Raw genomic sequence first — 18,985 nt, 5'->3', positions numbered from 1 at the left:
CAGCTTTGTAAATATGATGGTTTTCTGTGTTTGAGAATTCCATGATCACAAGACTTTTTGGTCATCTGTCTGTTGGTCCTGCTGTTTCTTGCTCTTGATACCATGTGTGTGTGTCCCTGGTTATATTTATGAGCAGAACACTGTATGCAAAAATACACACACATATATAATTATAGGACTAATTTCAGGCCTAGAATAATCCACTTTCTCCAAGAGGATTTTTGTTGGTTCCTTCCAGGGAGCTGGGGCTATTACAAGTACGTATCTTAATCCAGATTGGACCACTTAATCCAGGTCCCATCAGTAACAGAACACAAGGTCAGGATACAAATTCATGAGCACCCTGTAATGTACACAGCTTCACACTTTTCCTTCAGTGTGTCATCTTAAAATGGGAGGTAATTTACCAGAGACCCCACCTCTGAAGTTCTAGACTGACTTGCTCCTCTTGATGGAAATAGAAGTGCAGTTCAGATTTAAACTTTCCTCCACTAACATGTCCACAGGGCCCAGTGTTGAGTATTACTATCCCAGAAGGTATGACGTGTATTTTCATTTATTCAAGTCTTCTTTCAAAGCCTTCACTGGAGTTTTCTATTTCTTTGTAAAAATGTCAAAAGTTTCTTTTAAATCTATTTCTAGGCATTTTATGTTTATTGTTCTTTTTTTAAGCCTATTTGTCAATTTAGAGGGAGAGCATTTATGAGCAAGGGGGAGAGGCAGAGAGAGGCAGAGAGAGGCAGAGAGAATCCCAAGCAGGCTCTGTGCTGTCAGTGCAGAGCCCCACATGGGGCTTGAACCCACAAACTGCGAGATAATGACCTGAGCCAAAACTAAGAGTCAGATGCTTACCCAACTGAGCCACTCAGGTACCACATGTTTGTTGTTCTATGAGTGGAATGATTTCTATTGCATTTTCTGATTACTGACTTCTAGGATACTGATTTTTTTTTTATATTTACATGTTATTATTTGCTACCTGAATAGTATTAAACATATATATTCTCACTATACACCATTTATTTCTTCTTATAGTACTTATATTATACAATTCCAAGAGAATTTACATAGTTTTTATACTGGCTAGGTTAATGATAATTCTGTCAACAAAATCAACCTTTTATGAGAGAGTTTACGATGTTAAAGATGCAGTACAATTCTCACAACTATTACTACAGCATTTTCACCTGATTTTTCAGTTTGCTCTTCGGTTTGCCAGGTAGTCATCTTATCTACAAATACTAATAATTTCATTTCTTTCTTATTTTCCAAACATTTACTGCATATGTTGCTCCGGTATAACAAAAAATCTTTTCTGTACAGGGGTTTAATTGATCAAAGGATTACTTCTACATTTTGTCAGCCATTCATATAAAAGAATTACTAAATAACATGACCAATATATGACAACTTTATTATTTCTACCTTTAACTTTATGTAACTCGTACTTTTCTGATCAAGATGGTAATATAAGAAACTAATTCACTGTTACCATTTATAGCAAGGGTCATAAACACCTTCAGGATTATGTGAAGCAGCTGTGATAAATAGTGGTAAAGATTCTAAAGGAAAGTGCATTACTGCCTAAAGGCATAAATTTTCTTTTTTTTAGAGGCATTTAAAAAATGTATTGAAATATAATTGACCTACAGTGTTATATTAGTTTCAGGTGTACAACACAGTGGTTTGACAATTCTATACTTTACTCAGTGCTCACCAGAGTAAGTGTAGTCACCATCTATCACCATACATTTTCACAATATTATTTATATTCTCCATGCTATACTTTTCATCTCTGTGACTTACTTATAACTGGAAGTTTGTACTTTTTAATCCCTTTCATCCATTTTGCCCATACCCCCACCATTCACTTGCCCTGTGGCAACTACCAATTTTTTCTCTATATTTAAGAGTCTTGTAGTTTTGTTGATTTGTTTAGATTCCACATGTAAGTGAAATCATACGGTATTTGTCTCAATTATTTAAGGCACATATTAAAAGATGTTCTGGCTTGGGGCGCCTGGGTGGCTCAGTCAGTTGCCTGACGTCAGCTCAGGTCATGATCTCATGGGTCATGGGTTTGAGCACCACATCCAGCTTTGTGCTGGCAAAACAGAGCCTGCTTTAGATTCTGTCTGTCTCTCTCTCGCTTTAGATTCTGTCTGTCTCTCTCTCTCTGCTTCTTCCCCACTAGTTTTCTCTCAAAAATAAACATTAAAAAAAATCTTAAAAAAAAAAATGTTCTGGCCAAATAAAACTGGTCGACTCAAAATTCTTGCAGGTATGTTGATTTATTTATTTTACTATACAGACATAATTAAAGGATTTAAAAAAGAGAATTACAAAAAAAATCACCCTCTTAAAAAAAATTTCCTATACATTTTTCCTAAAATCAGGATAGATTTTAGAAGGATGAGAAGTTCAGGTGTGTAAGCAGCCTTTTTGTACTAAGTTACTAGGAAATTTCAGGACATACAGAAATACATATTGAAGATAATTCATAAATAAGGAATTTGATACTCTAGAGTTGGGAACTAAACTTTGACACTGCAAATTGTAAGAGAATGTTATACCATCAAAAAATGTTAACTTGGGACACCTGGGTGGCTCTGCTGGTTAGTTAAGCTCTTAAGTCCAACTCTTGATTTTGGCTTAGGTCATGATGTCATGGTTCCTGAGATAGGGCCCCATGTCAGGTTTAAGATTCTCTCTCTCCCTCTCCCTTTCCCCCTCCCTGGCTTGCAGGAGCTCTCTCTCTCTCTCTAAAAAAAAAAAAAAAAAAAAAAAAAATTGTTCAATTCTTTTTGTTTAATCAAAACATTTTTCTTTAGTTAACGCTACTTATTAACTTGCTATCTCTGCATCTTTCCTATTTCCTACAGTAAAAAGAATGGAAATTTCCATTTCCAAAAGCTGGCCCAGGAATATTTAAGTTTGGCCTTATTTATCAAATCTTGTCAAGGGTAGAGACTACCCTTTGTTTAAATATTCATGTGTATACAATACCAATGGTTATCACTGACTTCTTTTGAATTAAAGAATTTTATAAATCTAAGATTTTTATTGTGAAATTAAAATATAGTTTTACCGTTAGAAAAAAGCATTGCATTGAACAGTTTATAATTTAACAATGAACTACAGTAATGATAAACTTCAATTGCCAGTCTGTGTATACCTCAAGTAGGAAGCCTTATTAAATAATTTAAAATTCCAATTAAAATGTTAACTGATAGTGATGTTATTCAACAGTCTCATGTCAGTTATACAACACTGATAATATTTAATATAATAGAACTAAATAAGCAGATATTTAGAGGTTTACTGATCACAGATGGTTTGCATACAACAGATGATCTGTTTTTATAATCTTAGAAAACTGGTAATTTTATATTGTCATTAATTTTTAAAAGTCAAATTTAACAAAAAAATCATTAAACATTTTTATTAGGTTATTTTGAGTAAGCAAGCTTAGAAAAAAACAGTATTAAATATACTATCAAGATAACATACACAAATAAAAGTGAGCAGTTTGGCAACACAAAAATATTAGCAGTCTTCACAGATGGCAAATATGTCCAAGGGGAGAAAAAATATATTTAGGATGTTTTAGCCACTTGCCATTTTCAGAAAGCTTCAATTTTACTGGCATGCAAACGTTTACAGCTTCAACCTAAAAGGCATTTGTGACTCTTGGTATATTCTTATATTTTAAACAACTCCCTGTAATAAATATGATCAACTTACCCAATGAAAACTTTTAAGTGTAGGTACTATTCTGGCTTTGTTTCTCCAAATCACCCTATGGACACTATCAAACTATAGGACATGATTCAAATTTTAAAGCAGATAGAATCTGAACATACTAGCAGACCAATAAACTGTAAGTAATATCCTCTGTATGAAAGTAGTAACTAGCTAGTCTCTATTCAGCTAGGCTTTCAAGTCATGGTCAAAATATTCAACCATTTCATATCATAAAATTTCTCAGATAATAGGAACCAAATCTCTTTATGCAATATACAGATATCAATGTTGGAATTTCATTTTTAAAAATATGGCACTTACATAAGAGATAAAATTAACGTTTAGAGGTATTTTTGTAGCAGCCACATTAAGTAAACCAGATTTAGTAAACAGTATACATGGAAATCTAAGGAAAATGGAATTCCAACTAAGAAACACTATATTAATGGAGGTATTATGCCTTTTAATGTGACAAACCCATATTTAAGAAATAATAGGCAACCTCCAAAAATGTGTTCAGTACAGGAAATTTTAAGAACATTAGGAAAGCTACCTCACAGTTTTAAAGTCAAGTGATTTCTTTATACAGAGGCAATAGGGTCTAGTGGAAAGGGCTCAAGCTTTGGAGTTGGACTTTGGTTCAATCCTAGCTCAGCCATGTACCATCTGTGTGTACCTGAACAAATTAATTAACCTTTGAGTCTCAATCTATAAAAGGGGACTAATATTTATTTTGTGAGCTTATACTACAGATTAGAAATATGTGAAATATGGCTAGTACAATAAATGGTAGCTGTAATTTGCAGTGAAGCATTTTCAAATTGAAGTCATTATGAGCATGCCAACAGAAATCTCAAAGACGATTATTTTTTCATCTAAATGACTATTGCTGATAGAAGATATTGATGTAGAGTTAAAGTTCTATAAATGCATTAGAAATCTTATGTTTTTTCTTCTTTTGAGTATCTCAAAATAGAAACAGCAAAAATAGACATTTTTTTTCACTACAACCCTAATAAAGGTGAAACAACAGTGGTATGGGAATCAAACTCAGTCTACTGAATCTTACTTTTCCCATGGGCAAAATAAAGAGATTAAATAATCTGTATGCTCATTTCCAACTCTAAAAATATATGGAACTAAGTAAAGTGGTTAAGAGCTGTGAAGGCAGATTGCCTGGATTCATACCAGCTCTGCAGCCTTGAGGAAGTTTCCTAACCTCTCAATCATGCTTATCTATGAAATGGGAATCATAACGGTACCTATCTCAGAGTGTCATGAGAATTAAATGAACACACAAAGTACACAGAATGGTGTAGAGCACATAGAAAACAGTTAATAAATGGTGAGTCTTATTATTAAAATGGAAAACATTCTCTCTGGTCATTAAAATTTTTAAAGATTTTTCAAAGCTGGAATATCATCCAGGGGAAAGATGAAATACTTTGTTTTTACGTCAAGAAAAACAAAATTAGGACCATTGTTGGTGTTTTAGAAAAAAAAAAAGTACTCCTGCTTCACAATGTTCTGGCAGAAATGATGAAACATCAAATTAAAAGAATGCTTTCTAGCTAAAAAGAATTTGTGCCCCCCCCCCAACCCTTTGCCATCTAGACGAAAATAGCTCAAAACTTTAGGAAGAGAAATGAAACAAAACAAAAAATTATGAAACATGTGCACTTCTAGTTTTGGCAGAAGATTTGAAAACTCCCTGCTCCCCAAGCCAAGTGAAGTAATATGGCTGATCCTGCCATCTTGCTAGAAATGAAACTGCTACATCTGTGGATTTCATCCCTTCCTTAAATGTGGGGCTGATCTTGTTCCATCTGTCACACCCAGTGATTGCCATTGTTTCTCCTATAGAGAAATCAACTATGATTATGGTTTTTCTGATTTGAGTCAAAAGGCTTCTACAAAAAGTTGCTTCAAACTCCCATGGAATCTGCAAATGACAATGGTTGGCAAGGAAAGGCACATAAAATCTCATGTGAATGATAATGAGAGAGAATCTCTAAACATAAGAGTGAGCCATGGGGTATACTTCCTTGGGTATCTGAATGCTTTCTTCCCCTTTTATCCTTATGTGAATTATCAATTATCACAATTTCTGAAAAGCCAATAGCTGAGCAATAATACTAAAACCAAATGTTGTGGTACTGTGTAAGTCTGTCTTATTGACTTATTTTTTTAAAAAAAGGATAAAAGGGGAAAGTAAATAGCACATTCAATGAACATAATACAAATTGCAGGAAACATCAGCTGTAATGTTCCATTTTAAAGTTAGAATGAGATTATGAATAGAACACAACAGAAGTTAATGGTAAAATTCCAGATTTTTAATGTAAATGAGTTAGAATGATACTACTGACTCATTCTGACAATGTTATTAAACTCAGTAAAACTAAGGAAAAACAAAAAACCAAGCTACCCATGTAGGATTAGCTAAGATTCTATTCAAGTGAGGTCAAAGATTTCTTAGACATGACATCAAAAGATTCTTAAAAGAAAAAAAACTGATAAAATGGACTGTGGCAAAATTTAGAACTTCTGCTCTTCAGAAAACATGTTAAGAGAAAAGATAAGCCGCACACTGGGAGAAATATTTGCAAGTCATATATATGATAATGGACTTCTATCTAGAATAGATAAAGAATTCTCAGAACTTACTATTAAAACAAGCAATCCACAATTTTAAAAGCTGCCAAGACATGTTAACAGGTACTTCACCAAAGAAGACATAGTATAGTAAGCAAGCACAAGAAAGATACTTAACATCAACAGTTACTGGAGTAACTGAAAATAAAACCACAATGAATTACCACCACACACCTATTAGAATGGTTAAAAAAAAAACGGACAGACAATACCAAGAACCGGTTATTATGTGGAGCAACTGGAACTCCTATATACTGTGGGTGAGAATGCAAAATGGTACAGCTGCTGTGAAAACATTTTGATAATTTATTAAACATAATCCATGTTTATTTTATTTTTTTAAATATTTATTTTTGAGAGCCTGCACGCATGTGTGCGTGAGCAGGGGAGGGGCAGAGAGAGGGGGGACATAGGATCTGAGGCTGGCTCCGCACTGACAGCAGAGAGCCCGATGCGGGGCTCAAAATCATGAACTGTGAAATCATGATCTGAGCCGACCAAAATCAAGAGTCAGATGCTCAACCGACCAAGCCACCATGGCACCCCCATTATTCACATTTATGACATGACCCAGCAATCCCACACCAAGTAAAATAAAAATTTAGTTTAACAAAAAACCCTATGAATGTTTACAGCAACTTTTATATTAACCAAAAACGAATTTCAACATCACTCAAGTGAGTAATGAATAAACTGTGAGATACCCATATAATGGAATACTGCTGCAATACAAAGGAATAAATATAATACAATACAAAGGAATAAATATAAACAACATGGATGAATCTATATGAATTATGCCAAGTGAAAGGAGCTAAATTCAAACAGCTATATACTGTATGATTTCATTATATGACATTCTGTGAAAGGAAAGTGTCTAAGGAGAACAAACAGATCAGTGGTTGTCAACTCCTGGGGGTTGAGAAAGGGACAGACTACAAAGGGGCAGAAGGGAATTTTGGGGGGTAACTGAACTCCTCTATATTTTGACTGTGGTAGTGGTGGTCACACAACTATATGTATTGGTCAAAACTGCAGAATTATACACTAAAAAGGATGAATAATACTCTATGCAAATTTTTCCTTTACAGAAAAATTTTTATATTATAGCTAAGTAAAAGTAACAGAACCCAAAACTAACATGCAAAAAAGCTTAAAATAAGAAAGTGGCCAAGCCCATTTTTGGAAATTAGGGTCCAAGCTACAATTGTACTCCACTAGGAAGCTAAATCTCATGTTTTTGTTTGTTTGGTTTTACTCCTCTAGTAGTAAAATAACCATAGATTTGACTTCTAAAAAATATGCTTTAAAAAATAAACCTACTAGTGGGGCGCCTGGGTGGCGCAGTCGGTTAAGCGTCCGACTTCAGCCAGGTCATGATCTCGCGGTCCGTGAGTTCGAGCCCCGCGTCAGGCTCTGGGCTGATGGCTCAGAGCCTGGAGCCTGTTTCCGATTCTGTGTCTCCCTCTCTCTCTGCCCCTCCCCCGTTCATGCTCTGTCTCTCTCTGTCCCAAAAATGAATAAACGTTGAAAAAAAAAATTAGGGCGCCTGGGTGGCGCAGTCGGTTAAGCGTCCGACTTCAGCCAGGTCACGATCTCGCGGTCCGTGAGTTCGAGCCCCGCATCAGGCTCTGGGCTGATGGCTCAGAGCCTGGAGCTGTTTCACATTCTGTGTCTCCCTCTCTCTCTGCCCCTCCCCCGTTCATGCTCTGTCTCTCTCTGTCCCAAAAATAAATAAACGTTGAAAAAAAAATTAAAAAAAAAAAGAAAAGAAAAAAAAAATTAAAAAAAAAAATAAACCTACTAGAAACTGTTTTATAAATTCCAAATGCTCCTAGGTCATTAACTCAATAAACCCCATCATCCTACATTTCCAACTGCTCCCTTTATTCTCTCAATATCTTTTTAACATTTTTAGACTATCTACCACATCAGAACACTATTCAACTCTACATCTCATCAACTTATTTCAAGATCTCTTTAAATTTTACTTCTCAACAAGATCTTAGGAGAAAATCGCTGTGCTAAAGGGAAGACTATCATCTTAGTCCAGGTGCTTATCTTTTGCTCCTAGCTACCCTTGATTTCAAGCTACCTCTACTTTCACTGATCCTATCTTTGGCTGACCAATCTCCTCAAAAGGTTTCTTCCTTTTTTTTTTTTTTTTTTTTTTTTTTTTTCCTGCTACACTGGGTCTGCCCCCACCCAATCAATGGAACTATTTTTTCAGTGGAAATCCACTAAAGGATATGAAAAAAATGGGTTTATATTATATTGTTACAAAGCTATCAGTATCAATATCATTTAGGAATGTTAAACATAGGTCAATTTTTAAAAAATAATTAAAATCTAAAGAATTTGATATAGGACTTAAAATTTACTTGGATTAACAATGATGTTATGCCAAAAGCGGTCCTGGCCTTATAAAACTCAAATTTTTTGCCTTTCACTATATAATTTTCTGATGCTTTCATCAATCAAAAGGGTTAGAACTTCTATAAATCCAGTGGAGTGTTTCCTAAATTGTTTCACACAGAGGTTTATAGGTATGGTTGGGCGTACCTCTTAATGAAGGGTAGAGGCAAGATTTTCAGTCAAATAAGTGTGGAAATGTTTCTCTTTCTTCTAACACTTTTTCTCTGAGTATACTCATTAACATCTCACAGAACACTGGACAGAGCACAGTTTGGGAAATCTATACACAAAATACTAAATTAAAATTAAGTTTAAAAAATTTAATTGCATCAAGGACACGATGCCTACATCATAGGCAGCAGTGACCAAATAGTAACTAATTGGGGAATGCAGACAAAACTCAGGTAGATGCATGTTGCTCTTAAATAGCTAAATTAATACCTTGTTACTCAATGGGTATACTTTTGATCAGGAGTTTCTGCATCACCTTTAATTTTTTCAAGCTCTTTCCCAAAATCAATTTCAATCTTCAGAATTTTAACAACATCCCCACATGATTTCAATGCATGTTAAAGGCTGAGAAGCACTGGCCTACAACAGGAGTTGGCAAACTTTCTGTAAAGAGCCAGAGAGTTAAAATTTTAGGTTTTATGAGCTATGAGGTCTGTATTGTAACTATTCAACTAGGCTGTTTATTATAATGATAAAAAGGCCTATAAAGAAGATATAGTAATTAAAGATGAATATAGATACCTTAGAACAGAATCCCAAAATACATAAAGAAATGACAGAATTGAAAGGATAAACCCACAGTTTGGCAATTATACCAAGGATTTTCAATATCCCTCTCTCAATACTGATGGAATCAGACAAAAAAATCAACAAAGATGTAGATATAGAAGAATAACAACCAACTTAACCTAGCTGGTATTTACAGAACCCTCTACCCAATAACAGCAGAACACTCATTCTTTTCAAGTGAACATGGTGTTTTCTCCAGAATCAAACACATGCCAGGTCACAAAACAAGTCTTAACAAAAGACTAAAATCATACAAACTATGTTCTCCAATCACATGTAATTAAATTAGAAATTAATAACCAAGAAACGTGGGAAATCCCTCAGATATCGCCATATCAGACAACCAATTTTTAAATAACCCAAAGGTCAAAGAGTAAATTTTAAGGGAAATTAGAAAATACCTTGTGAGACAGCCTAGTACTAGTAGAAGGTCACACACATAGATCAATGGAACAAAAAAGAGAGCTCAAAAATAAAGCCTTACATTTATATTTCATTGATTTTGGTCAAAGGCACCAAGGCAATTCAACAGAGGAAAGGATAGTCTTTTCCTAGAATAATTAGAAAGCCCTATTAAAAAAAAAATTAGATCCTTACGTCATACCATAGACAAAAATTACTGCCAAATGGATCATGCACCTAAATATCAAAGCTAAAACAATACAATCACTAAAGAAAACTAATTTATAGAAGAAAATCTTTGTGACCTAGGGTTGAGCAAAGACTTCTTAGATAGAGTACTAAAAGCACAGTGCATAAAGAGAAAGCTGGTAAATTGTACTTCATAAAATTTAAAAGTTGTACTCTTCAAAATGTGTCATTAAGAAAAAAAGATAAGTCACATACTGGGAGAAAACATTTCCAAATCATATATTTCTAAAAAAGGACTTGTATGCAGAATATAAAAAGAACCCTTAAAACTCAATCATAAGAGAAATAACTCAATTTACAATGGGCAAAAGATTTGAATAGATACTTCAGCAACAAAGACAAGTGAATGACTAATACATTAAATGATGCTCAACATATTAGTCATTAGAGACATACAAATTAAAGCCACAAAGAGATACCACTCCACACCTAAATTGAGAAGCAGTCTCAAGTAATTCAACTTTAAAAAAGAGTAGAATGGAAGGAGAGAATATGGAAATTGATTCTCTCAAGATCATTTTTGCTGACATAGTCTTTGGAAAGCTTTTGCGTACTTCCAGTGGTACACATACCACTGATATAAGAAGACCACTGGTATAAGAAAACAAGAAAGGTACAGTGACTTACAAAATAATTGGTTAGCAGGATTTGATGATCTGGAAAGGTGTCAAGCATGAATGAGCCTGACTTCAAAACAAAAACAAAAACAAAGTAGTTAGCGCTGGAAGGCTGGAAAAGGAGCTAACCTGGTAGAGGGTAGGGAAAGGAAGTAGAACTCTTTAGGAATTTCTGACATTATCCTCCATCATCATCATCACGATCATGGTTCTAATAGTCCCCTGCACTGGCAAATGAGGAAGATGGTCTCAGGCAACACCCACAATGTTTTTATCATTTAATTGATTTCCACACTGGCTCCCTGCCCTAGCCCACACTTGACAAAAAGGTACCATGCCCAGGCAAGTCTCTACATCTCCCTTTAAACACTCACATCCAAAAATCACTCTGTAGCAACTGCAGCGAAGAAGAAAATTGCACCAAGTACAGGTGACCTTCCTTTTTATCCTACATCCTAATCTGATGTACTCAAACTACAGCATTTCTCGCTGTAATAATCATTTATCCCATTAGACATTGTGACTTCTTTCAGACAGAGAGCTTGAGATCTTCAGCAACCTGTACAGTATCTGACATACACTGCAGTCAATAAATGTTCAAAGAATGGAAGACTAGGCTTGTTAATATTATAAACTCCAACCATGCAATTTGAGTATCCTTGTCTACAAAAGACCTTTTTATTTTTTTTTTTAACATCATGGGCAGCAAAAAAGAAACCCATTTTTTCTTTCTTAGGAATGTGATATAGCTAATCACCTTTTACTTAAATAGGAAATGGCTTTATACATATATAAAAAAAAAAAAAATGTGTTGTAGTAAAAAGACCAGGAGCTAGTTAACATGGTTAAGGCTAGTACCAGTGACTCTGGATAGTCTTCGATGGCTTTCAGTTTCTTCAGGCGTGAAATGAAAGGATTAAAGTGCAATCTCTAAGCACCCTTCAAATGTTAATTTTCTAAAGATCTTTATCAGTGTTTAAAAACAATTAGAAGGTAGGAGGCATGTCACTTGCTGAGTATTCCTAACATCTTGGTACCTCTCTGCTAGAGAACAAACTAAATTATACTGTCTATTCATTCAGTACTTCAATTCCATGAACAAAAATAAGCACCAGGAAAAAGAGTCTCCTTTTGAAAAGGACATGACTTTTGAATTCTAATAATTTAGCTCTTGAAGCATTTAACCACACATCATAGGTACTGACATAATAAACCAAACTATATATACACTTACCTGCCAGGAAACTGCTCCTAAAATTGCTGTTGCAAGAAGACTAAAAAAAACTAACTGTTCTGAAATTAAGCAAAAGTGACGCATCCCTTTGGATGCCATGATTCTATCAAGGCTATTGTTATCCACCCTGTGGGTAAAATACACTTTATGGCAGTCATTTAACTTGGTATGGAATCCCCAAAGAGTTAAGAGAAAAATAATATGGCAAATCATCCAGAAAATTCCAAAAATGGAAAAGCCTGGTATTACAAAATACCAGAGGTGAGTGTCTCTAAGTTTAAATGCTGAAAGAATAAAAAAGGTAAGCTCAATCATTCCAATGAAAACAACTGAAAGTCTTCTGCATATTCTTCCACGGTACAAAAAGGGTTTCCACCTTTCAGTCACTGAAAGTCCGCTAAAATAGATGTCAAGGAAAGGGTCGGTTATCAGGCAGATAAAAAAACATGCAAAAGCAACTGGATTTTTGGGAGTTTCTAATGAGGAGAAAAACAACAAGACTGCAAAAATAACTAAGTTTGGAATAGCTAAGAAAGACTTCATTCTCAGGTCAATAATCAGCATGGCCAAAGCTACAACAAGTAAAATGACACTCAGAGACTTCTCCACCAACATAGTTGTGCTGGCAATAGCAAATCCAACAAGTTCCAGAAATTCAACTGTGGTTAGTAAAGTGGGTCGATGACGGACATACCCAGAAATTCTCTCCACCAAAGCACATAATATCCTTAATACTATGGAAGTTAGAAGCAAATATTTGGTTGATTCTTCTTTCACATCATTTTTAAAGGATGAATTGTCAAGAAAACATAGGAGGCCAAGCAAGAATCCAAACCAAAGATTGGAGAGACTTAAACTTGCCGCTTCCATTGAAAAATAATAATAGAGTATGCTGGCAATTCCAAGAACAAAAAGACCAAGAATAAAAATTACCAAAATTAAGGAATTTGCTGTTTTTTCCCATCTTACATAAAGACCTAGGCATATAGCAACCAGTAAGTTGATTCTGGCTAAATAGCCAAGATAACGCACTGAAGAATGCATATTCACTTCTCTGTTTACTTCTTCCAGTCTTGTCATTGCTAAATAGAGACAATGACTAAAGCAGTAACGCAGTGATTTACACATGTAATCTGGCAATTTGGGCTTTCTTCCCACGTTTCAAAAATTATCTGCTTGTATTTCATCCAGCAAATCCAATGTATCCGTAACTCCTATTTCCACATTTCCTCTGGTGGAATTTTTGTTTATAGCGATCTAAAACGAAAAAAATATATATGTCAGTGTTAATTTTATATAATTCACCTTTTCCACCTATCTTCTTTGTAAAAAATAATAAATGAAATATACAGTTTCTTCTGAAACCCAGTTTTAAATTTAACTTGCATGTATCTTAATGGTAACTGTCTCTGGTTTAAAAATTCACTTTATTCAAACCAAAATGGCAGCGCTTTCTACTTAACATATGCTAAGATTGTATGACTAAATCACCACCAATGAAACTGTTTTTCCAGAGACTAAGCCATTCTTGCTTCAATATTTGATTTTTCAACTACAGGCAAATATGAGATATTCAACCTGGCTTAGGTTGTAGCAGATGGATTTGGCACAATCACAAGCTACTCAGCAGCTAAAAAGAATGATGGACTTCATCCTCATCTTTTTTTTTTTTTTCCATCCTCATCTTTAATTTGAAAAGCACTAATACCCAATAATAGCAACCATTACTATCTGCCTAAAATCCTCTACATCTTTTTACAAGGCAGCTCTAACATGCTATAAAATCTTAGTCTTTACATTGTTTAACGAATATACTTATTAGAAGTAAAGTATTAAAATTAGTCCCTAAAGTTAATCTGTAATTTTCCCTGTAGTTTTGTCTCTACTAAATTACTTGGATTATCAAACCTCCTTTCTAAATCTAGATGCTATCTCTGTAGCAAACCAATTCCTGAACTTTCTAGTTAAAATTGTAAAGTTGGAATGCTAACCAATATTTATTGTAAATTAAAAACCTTATAATTTTACTTTTAAAAAGTTAACAATTATTTGTTAAAGGACCCAGATAATTATTTCAATCTTTGAGTGCCCCCCTAAAGTTGCACTTAAAGCATGACAGTGGTCAAAAATGCTTTAACTATCTGCCAGATAACTGTTCAAATTTTCTAGTATACTGTTTCAAAAGAACTGATCCATTCAACAGTTCACGGTCACATTAAATATCCATGGAGAACTCAACTGGATAAAAATTCAAAAAAATGACTTGTTTGTGATCAGCTTATTTATACTTTCTTAATAGGACACTAAAAGACCTGACAGAAACATAAGATAACCTGGAATTAATGTTAATTATCCATTTGGCTAGAGAAGAATGTCAATGAGTGACAATCTTACAGTCTCTGGGATGTTCCAAGTACTATTACTAATTCCACTTCTTACTAATTCTACTTCATCAAGTATAGTTTTTACAGATAATCCTATTTAAGTATTCTGATTTTCCTCAATTACATTTTCATCCAATCATTTCTTACTTATGATACCATACACACTAAAGAAAATGTCTTCCTCTGTTTGGAAGGACAAAACCTTATTTTGGTTTTACCTTTTTTCCCCTAAGCTTAAGACACTTAAAAAAATCTAGAATACATTGTATCTTTTTAACATCACTCCTGTATGTTATATAATCATTCAGTGACTATGTTGGCATGTATATCCTCAGTTGATGGTACAGTCTGGGCTTAGACAACTGAACACTGCTGGAGAAAAAAAACAAAAAAATCACACACCAGGCTAAATGGATGCCACTCAAATCACTCTCCCATTCTCTGTGACTATCATCCTCTCTTCTTCTAGTCAAATCTCTGACACCCATTTCTCACTGCATTCTCACTATATGACTGCCTCCGACAGGTGTCTGAAGAGAGCTTACTTGGGTTTCCAACCCTACAAACCCATGTCTAACCTACATCTCCTGATACAAGAAAAGAAGGATGTCCCTTCCCTATATAAGGGTAAATCTTTCAGCCATATTAGATATGTTTTTCCCTCTACCTCTTCCAGAACTTGTCTCCTCTCTCTCCAAACTCCCACTCTTATCCATTAGCACTTAAAAGAGCTTTGCAAATGTCTGAGTTTATTTGAGAGACAGCGAGAGTGTATGTGCACAGGGGAGGGGCAGAGAGAGAATTCCAGGCAGACTCAGCCCTGTCAGCGCTGAGCCGGATGAAGGGGTCGAACCCATGAATTGTGAGATCATGACCTGAGCAGAAATCAAGAGTCGGATGCTTAACCCACTGAGCTACCCAGGGGCTCTGCAAAGCTCTTTTTAAAAATAACATTGGGGTGGGGGGCCTGGTTGGCTCAGTTAGTCCAGCGTCTGACTCTTGATTTCAGCTCGGTCATGATCTCATGGTTTGTTGGTTCGAGCCCCTCGTCGGCTATGTGCTGACAGCTCAGAGCCTGGAGCCTGCTTCGGATTCTGTGTCTCCTTCTCTCTCTGCCCCTCCCTTGCCTGTACTCTGTCTCTCTCTCTCTCTCTCACAAATAAATAGAACATTAAAAAGTAATAATAATAATAATAATAATAATAATAATAATAATAATAATACCAGGGCGCCTGGGTGGCTTAGCCAGTTAAGTGCCCGACTCTTGAGTTCAGCTCAGGTCATGATCTCGGGTTCATGGGATAGAGCACCTCATGGGACTCCATGCTGACAGTGCAGAGCCTGCTTGGGATTCTCTTTCCCTCTGTCGCTGCCCCTCCCCCCTCCCAAAAATAAACTACTTAAAAAAAAAATACCAAAAACCAGAAACAATAGAAACAATCCTCACTTATCCCCATCTTCTCTTCCAAGTTCAATCTTCTGTCCTCTTGACAGATGTTATTTGATTGCTGCACTTCTCCCACCACTAAACAATGGCTCCCACTATACAACAAATTGCTCTGCCAAATTCTAAAATGAGCGGTAAGCTCCTAAAAATCAATGCGTACTTTTCACTTATTATCCTGCACTTTTTTCAAACAACCTTTGACATTGCTGACTCCTCTCAATTTCTGAAACCTGTCGCCCTTTAGCTTTCAAAGACTAAACTCCAGATTTTCTTCCTAACCCATTGATCTTTCCTTCTAGGTCTTCTTGCAGACTCTTCGTTCTCAATCCATCCTTTGGCTATTCAATCCCAAATTTAAGCTTTTCTCTCACTATATACTTTCTATAAGCAATCTCCTCTATTTCCATGTTTCAATTATTCTCTCTCCCTAATTACACACATATATTAATCTATGTGATAGAAATAAAAGCACCAACTCTGTTTGCTCTTAGAGTAAAACCTAGAAAAAAAGGTAAACGTAAATTGTACCCATAAATCCATATGGTAGAATATACGCAACCACACTGCCAAAATCACCATGGCAGCATATTTTTAAATGGCTAGTTTACAAAGTCTTTCCATATTCTGACCTTCTTCAAAAGACGAGCTGGCTGAATCAGAGAGCAAAGCAACAAAGCATCACAATCTTTTCAACTTGTGTGCCATTAGTCAATTCAATGAGACATTCCTTGACAGACAGATAAAAATGGAGCAGAGAAGAGTCAATTTGCATAGAGGAAGTTCACTAATAACTCCCAGAGTCTATTTTATAAAACCCACATACTACTCTAACCCTCCTCTCCTTCACCGCCGATATTTAATCCTCACCAAGTCTTATCCTTCTTCCTATACACATCTTAAATGTTTCTACTTCTTTCCATCCCCAAAGTCAAAATCCCAATTTTGGCCACCATTGTCTCATGCTTAAATATCTCCCTGTATCTACTCTTGCCTGCTCCAAGAAGCATCCCTTTTAAAACCAAAAATTTGTTAGGTCACTCTGTTATGTAAAACCTGCCAATGGCTTCCCATCATCTTAACCAATAAAGTCTACATTCCTTAAAATGCTTTATAATACTCGCCATATTGGATGTGAATAACTTTCCTGCCTCATCTCTTACCACTCTTCCTCTTGAACTTTGTATTCCAGCCACGCTGACCTTTCAGTTGTGTACTACACCACTGCTATTCCCTCTTCAAGTATACTCCTTTCCCTCCTCCTATCCCCAACCCAGTCCTCACACCTGGCTCACTCCTACTGTTCAGGTGTCACTTAAATCATTTTCTTACTGAGATCACCCCTGACCCATTCATATGATCCCTGCACTTCCTCTATAATAGCAGAATACTGATCATCATTTAATATCTGCATTCCCTATTAGATCACAAAGTCTCTGAAAGTTTGTCATTACTACTGTGTACCCGTGTCTAGCAGAAATTTGGAATCAAGTAGGTATTCAACAAATACCTGAGGAAATAAAGTCTAATACAGAAATAACTATAATAACAATGCTAGTTATTGGACACTTACTAATACACAAAGAGAATAAAGAAGTTGTCCAATATCCCACGGCTCATAAGCAGTAGAGCTAAGGGAGATTCCATAAATGTTTGGAATTACTCTATCCTTCGCTGAATTCACCCAAATTCCTCCAAACCAGTTAGTTCTCTTCCATGTCCTCCCTCTAGGGAATGGCTCACTAGAGTCAAAGCCACACTTTAACATTTGCATCAGCTTTGGACTCAGAAACTATTTCTGTCCCATCTAGGGGGAAGCTTCAAAAGCTAAAAGAACCATACTGAACAGCCAGGGGCGGGGAATTCCAGAGCTTTGCTTCTATGAATTCATGTTAACTCTTTGGGCCCATTAAATACGAGGAGAATGGCACCTTAAATATTAAATCTCTCAGTACTGGGGCAGCAACAGCAATTCTTCCAGAAAGAGCCCGCCTGTTCTCTACCACCCCTCTACTTTGGGAGAAGGCAACCACAACTGCGGACCCAGCTGACTGGTTAATCACGGAGAATACGGAAAGGCACACCCCACCTTCCATCCTCCGACCCCCACCGTCAACTACTCCCGGGGCAGTTAATGGCAATCCCGGCCCCAAGAGACCGGCTGGGCGGAGCTTGGGGCTCGAACTATGCAGAGCCCTGGGCGGTGTCTGTGCTCAGGTCTCGCCACCCCGCTGTTCACCCGGACCCCCCTACCTGACTCGGCCGCCGCCACCAATGCTCTCTCAACCCACGGAGTCGGCTCTGGGGCCAACACAGAAAAGGGAGGGTCCTTGGGGCTGAGCCTGAGACTCGGAGCGGGAAGGTGGCACGCCGGGAGCGGGGGGAGGGGGGTCGAGGGCCTGAGGCCACACGCACTAGTACAGGCCAGTCTCGATGGAAACTTTCTCCGTTACCGGCCGGGCCGCGGCCGCCATGTTCCTGCCGCCGAATCCGCGACGGTACGGAACGCCGCCGGGGTCAAACCGGGCGGTGCGCTTCCTCCCTGAGGCCCGGCCCCCCTCCCCGCCCAAACCCACCGCGCCACAGCCGTCCCAGGTGCGTCGGGCCCTGCACTGGCGCACAGACACCACCTGGGGTGCTGCCCGAGTCCAGCGTCCTTCGCCTTCTGGGACTTGGAATCGGCCGCGAACCGGGAGTGGGAAGACCACAAAGGGTCATGTAAACCGTGCCTATGAAGCCTCTAGGCCGCCGCCTCGGGCTGGACCGAAACTGGGGCCGGACGGGCGGGACGGCCACACGTGGGCTGTAAATACCGCAGGAGGCTTTGCTGTTCTTTAGTATTTGGCATAATGCATGGCTTTGTGTCTGCTGACCGGCAAAAGGCAAGCTCCTTAGGCTCGCCTTCAAAGCCCTTCTCGCCTTTCCTAATTAAGACTCCTTTTAAATCACCGCCTGGGTGTTTACGCCACCGACAACGCTGAGCTCCCCCCCTCTCCCCCCATTCGTCCCCCTGTCCCTTACATGTTCACCAACCTCTCTT

The 18,985-nt window shown here is 37.1% G+C and overlaps 1 protein-coding gene and 1 long non-coding RNA gene across 5 annotated transcripts in view; both read right to left on the bottom strand.

Annotated features, from left to right (window-relative positions):
* The window catches only part of TMEM168 (transmembrane protein 168), a 32,504-nt gene extending 13,864 nt beyond the window's left edge, over nucleotides 1-18,640 (bottom strand). Inside the window, exons 1-2 of one of the 4 annotated variants that reach the window (XM_086692240.1) lie at nucleotides 18,522-18,640; nucleotides 12,118-13,374 (exon numbers count right to left, since the gene is read on the bottom strand). In XM_086692240.1, the coding sequence (XP_086548366.1) occupies nucleotides 12,118-13,245 (1,128 nt within the window). In that variant the 5' untranslated portion in view covers nucleotides 13,246-13,374; nucleotides 18,522-18,640. Of the gene's footprint in view, nucleotides 1-12,117; nucleotides 13,375-15,725; nucleotides 17,385-17,518; nucleotides 18,114-18,198; nucleotides 18,326-18,521 lie in introns of those variants that run through there. The other 3 variants (XM_025929984.2, XM_086692239.1, XM_086692241.1) reach the window with 3 other exon arrangements.
* LOC147583107 (uncharacterized) lies at nucleotides 6,059-12,111 on the bottom strand. The gene is made up of 2 exons (XR_015245512.1): nucleotides 8,200-12,111; nucleotides 6,059-7,718 (listed from the first exon to the last, which is right to left on the bottom strand). It is a non-coding gene; the product is annotated as an uncharacterized LOC147583107 (long non-coding RNA).
* Nucleotides 18,641-18,985: the final 345 nt, after the last annotated feature.

Source organism: Puma concolor, chromosome A2 (genome assembly GCF_028749965.1).
Source record: "Puma concolor isolate L17-30 chromosome A2, mPumCon1.1.hap2, whole genome shotgun sequence".
Classification (NCBI taxonomy): Eukaryota; Metazoa; Chordata; class Mammalia; order Carnivora; family Felidae; genus Puma; species Puma concolor.
The sequence above is the reverse complement of the archived record's forward strand: the minus strand, read 5'-3'. Positions and strand labels throughout refer to the sequence as shown.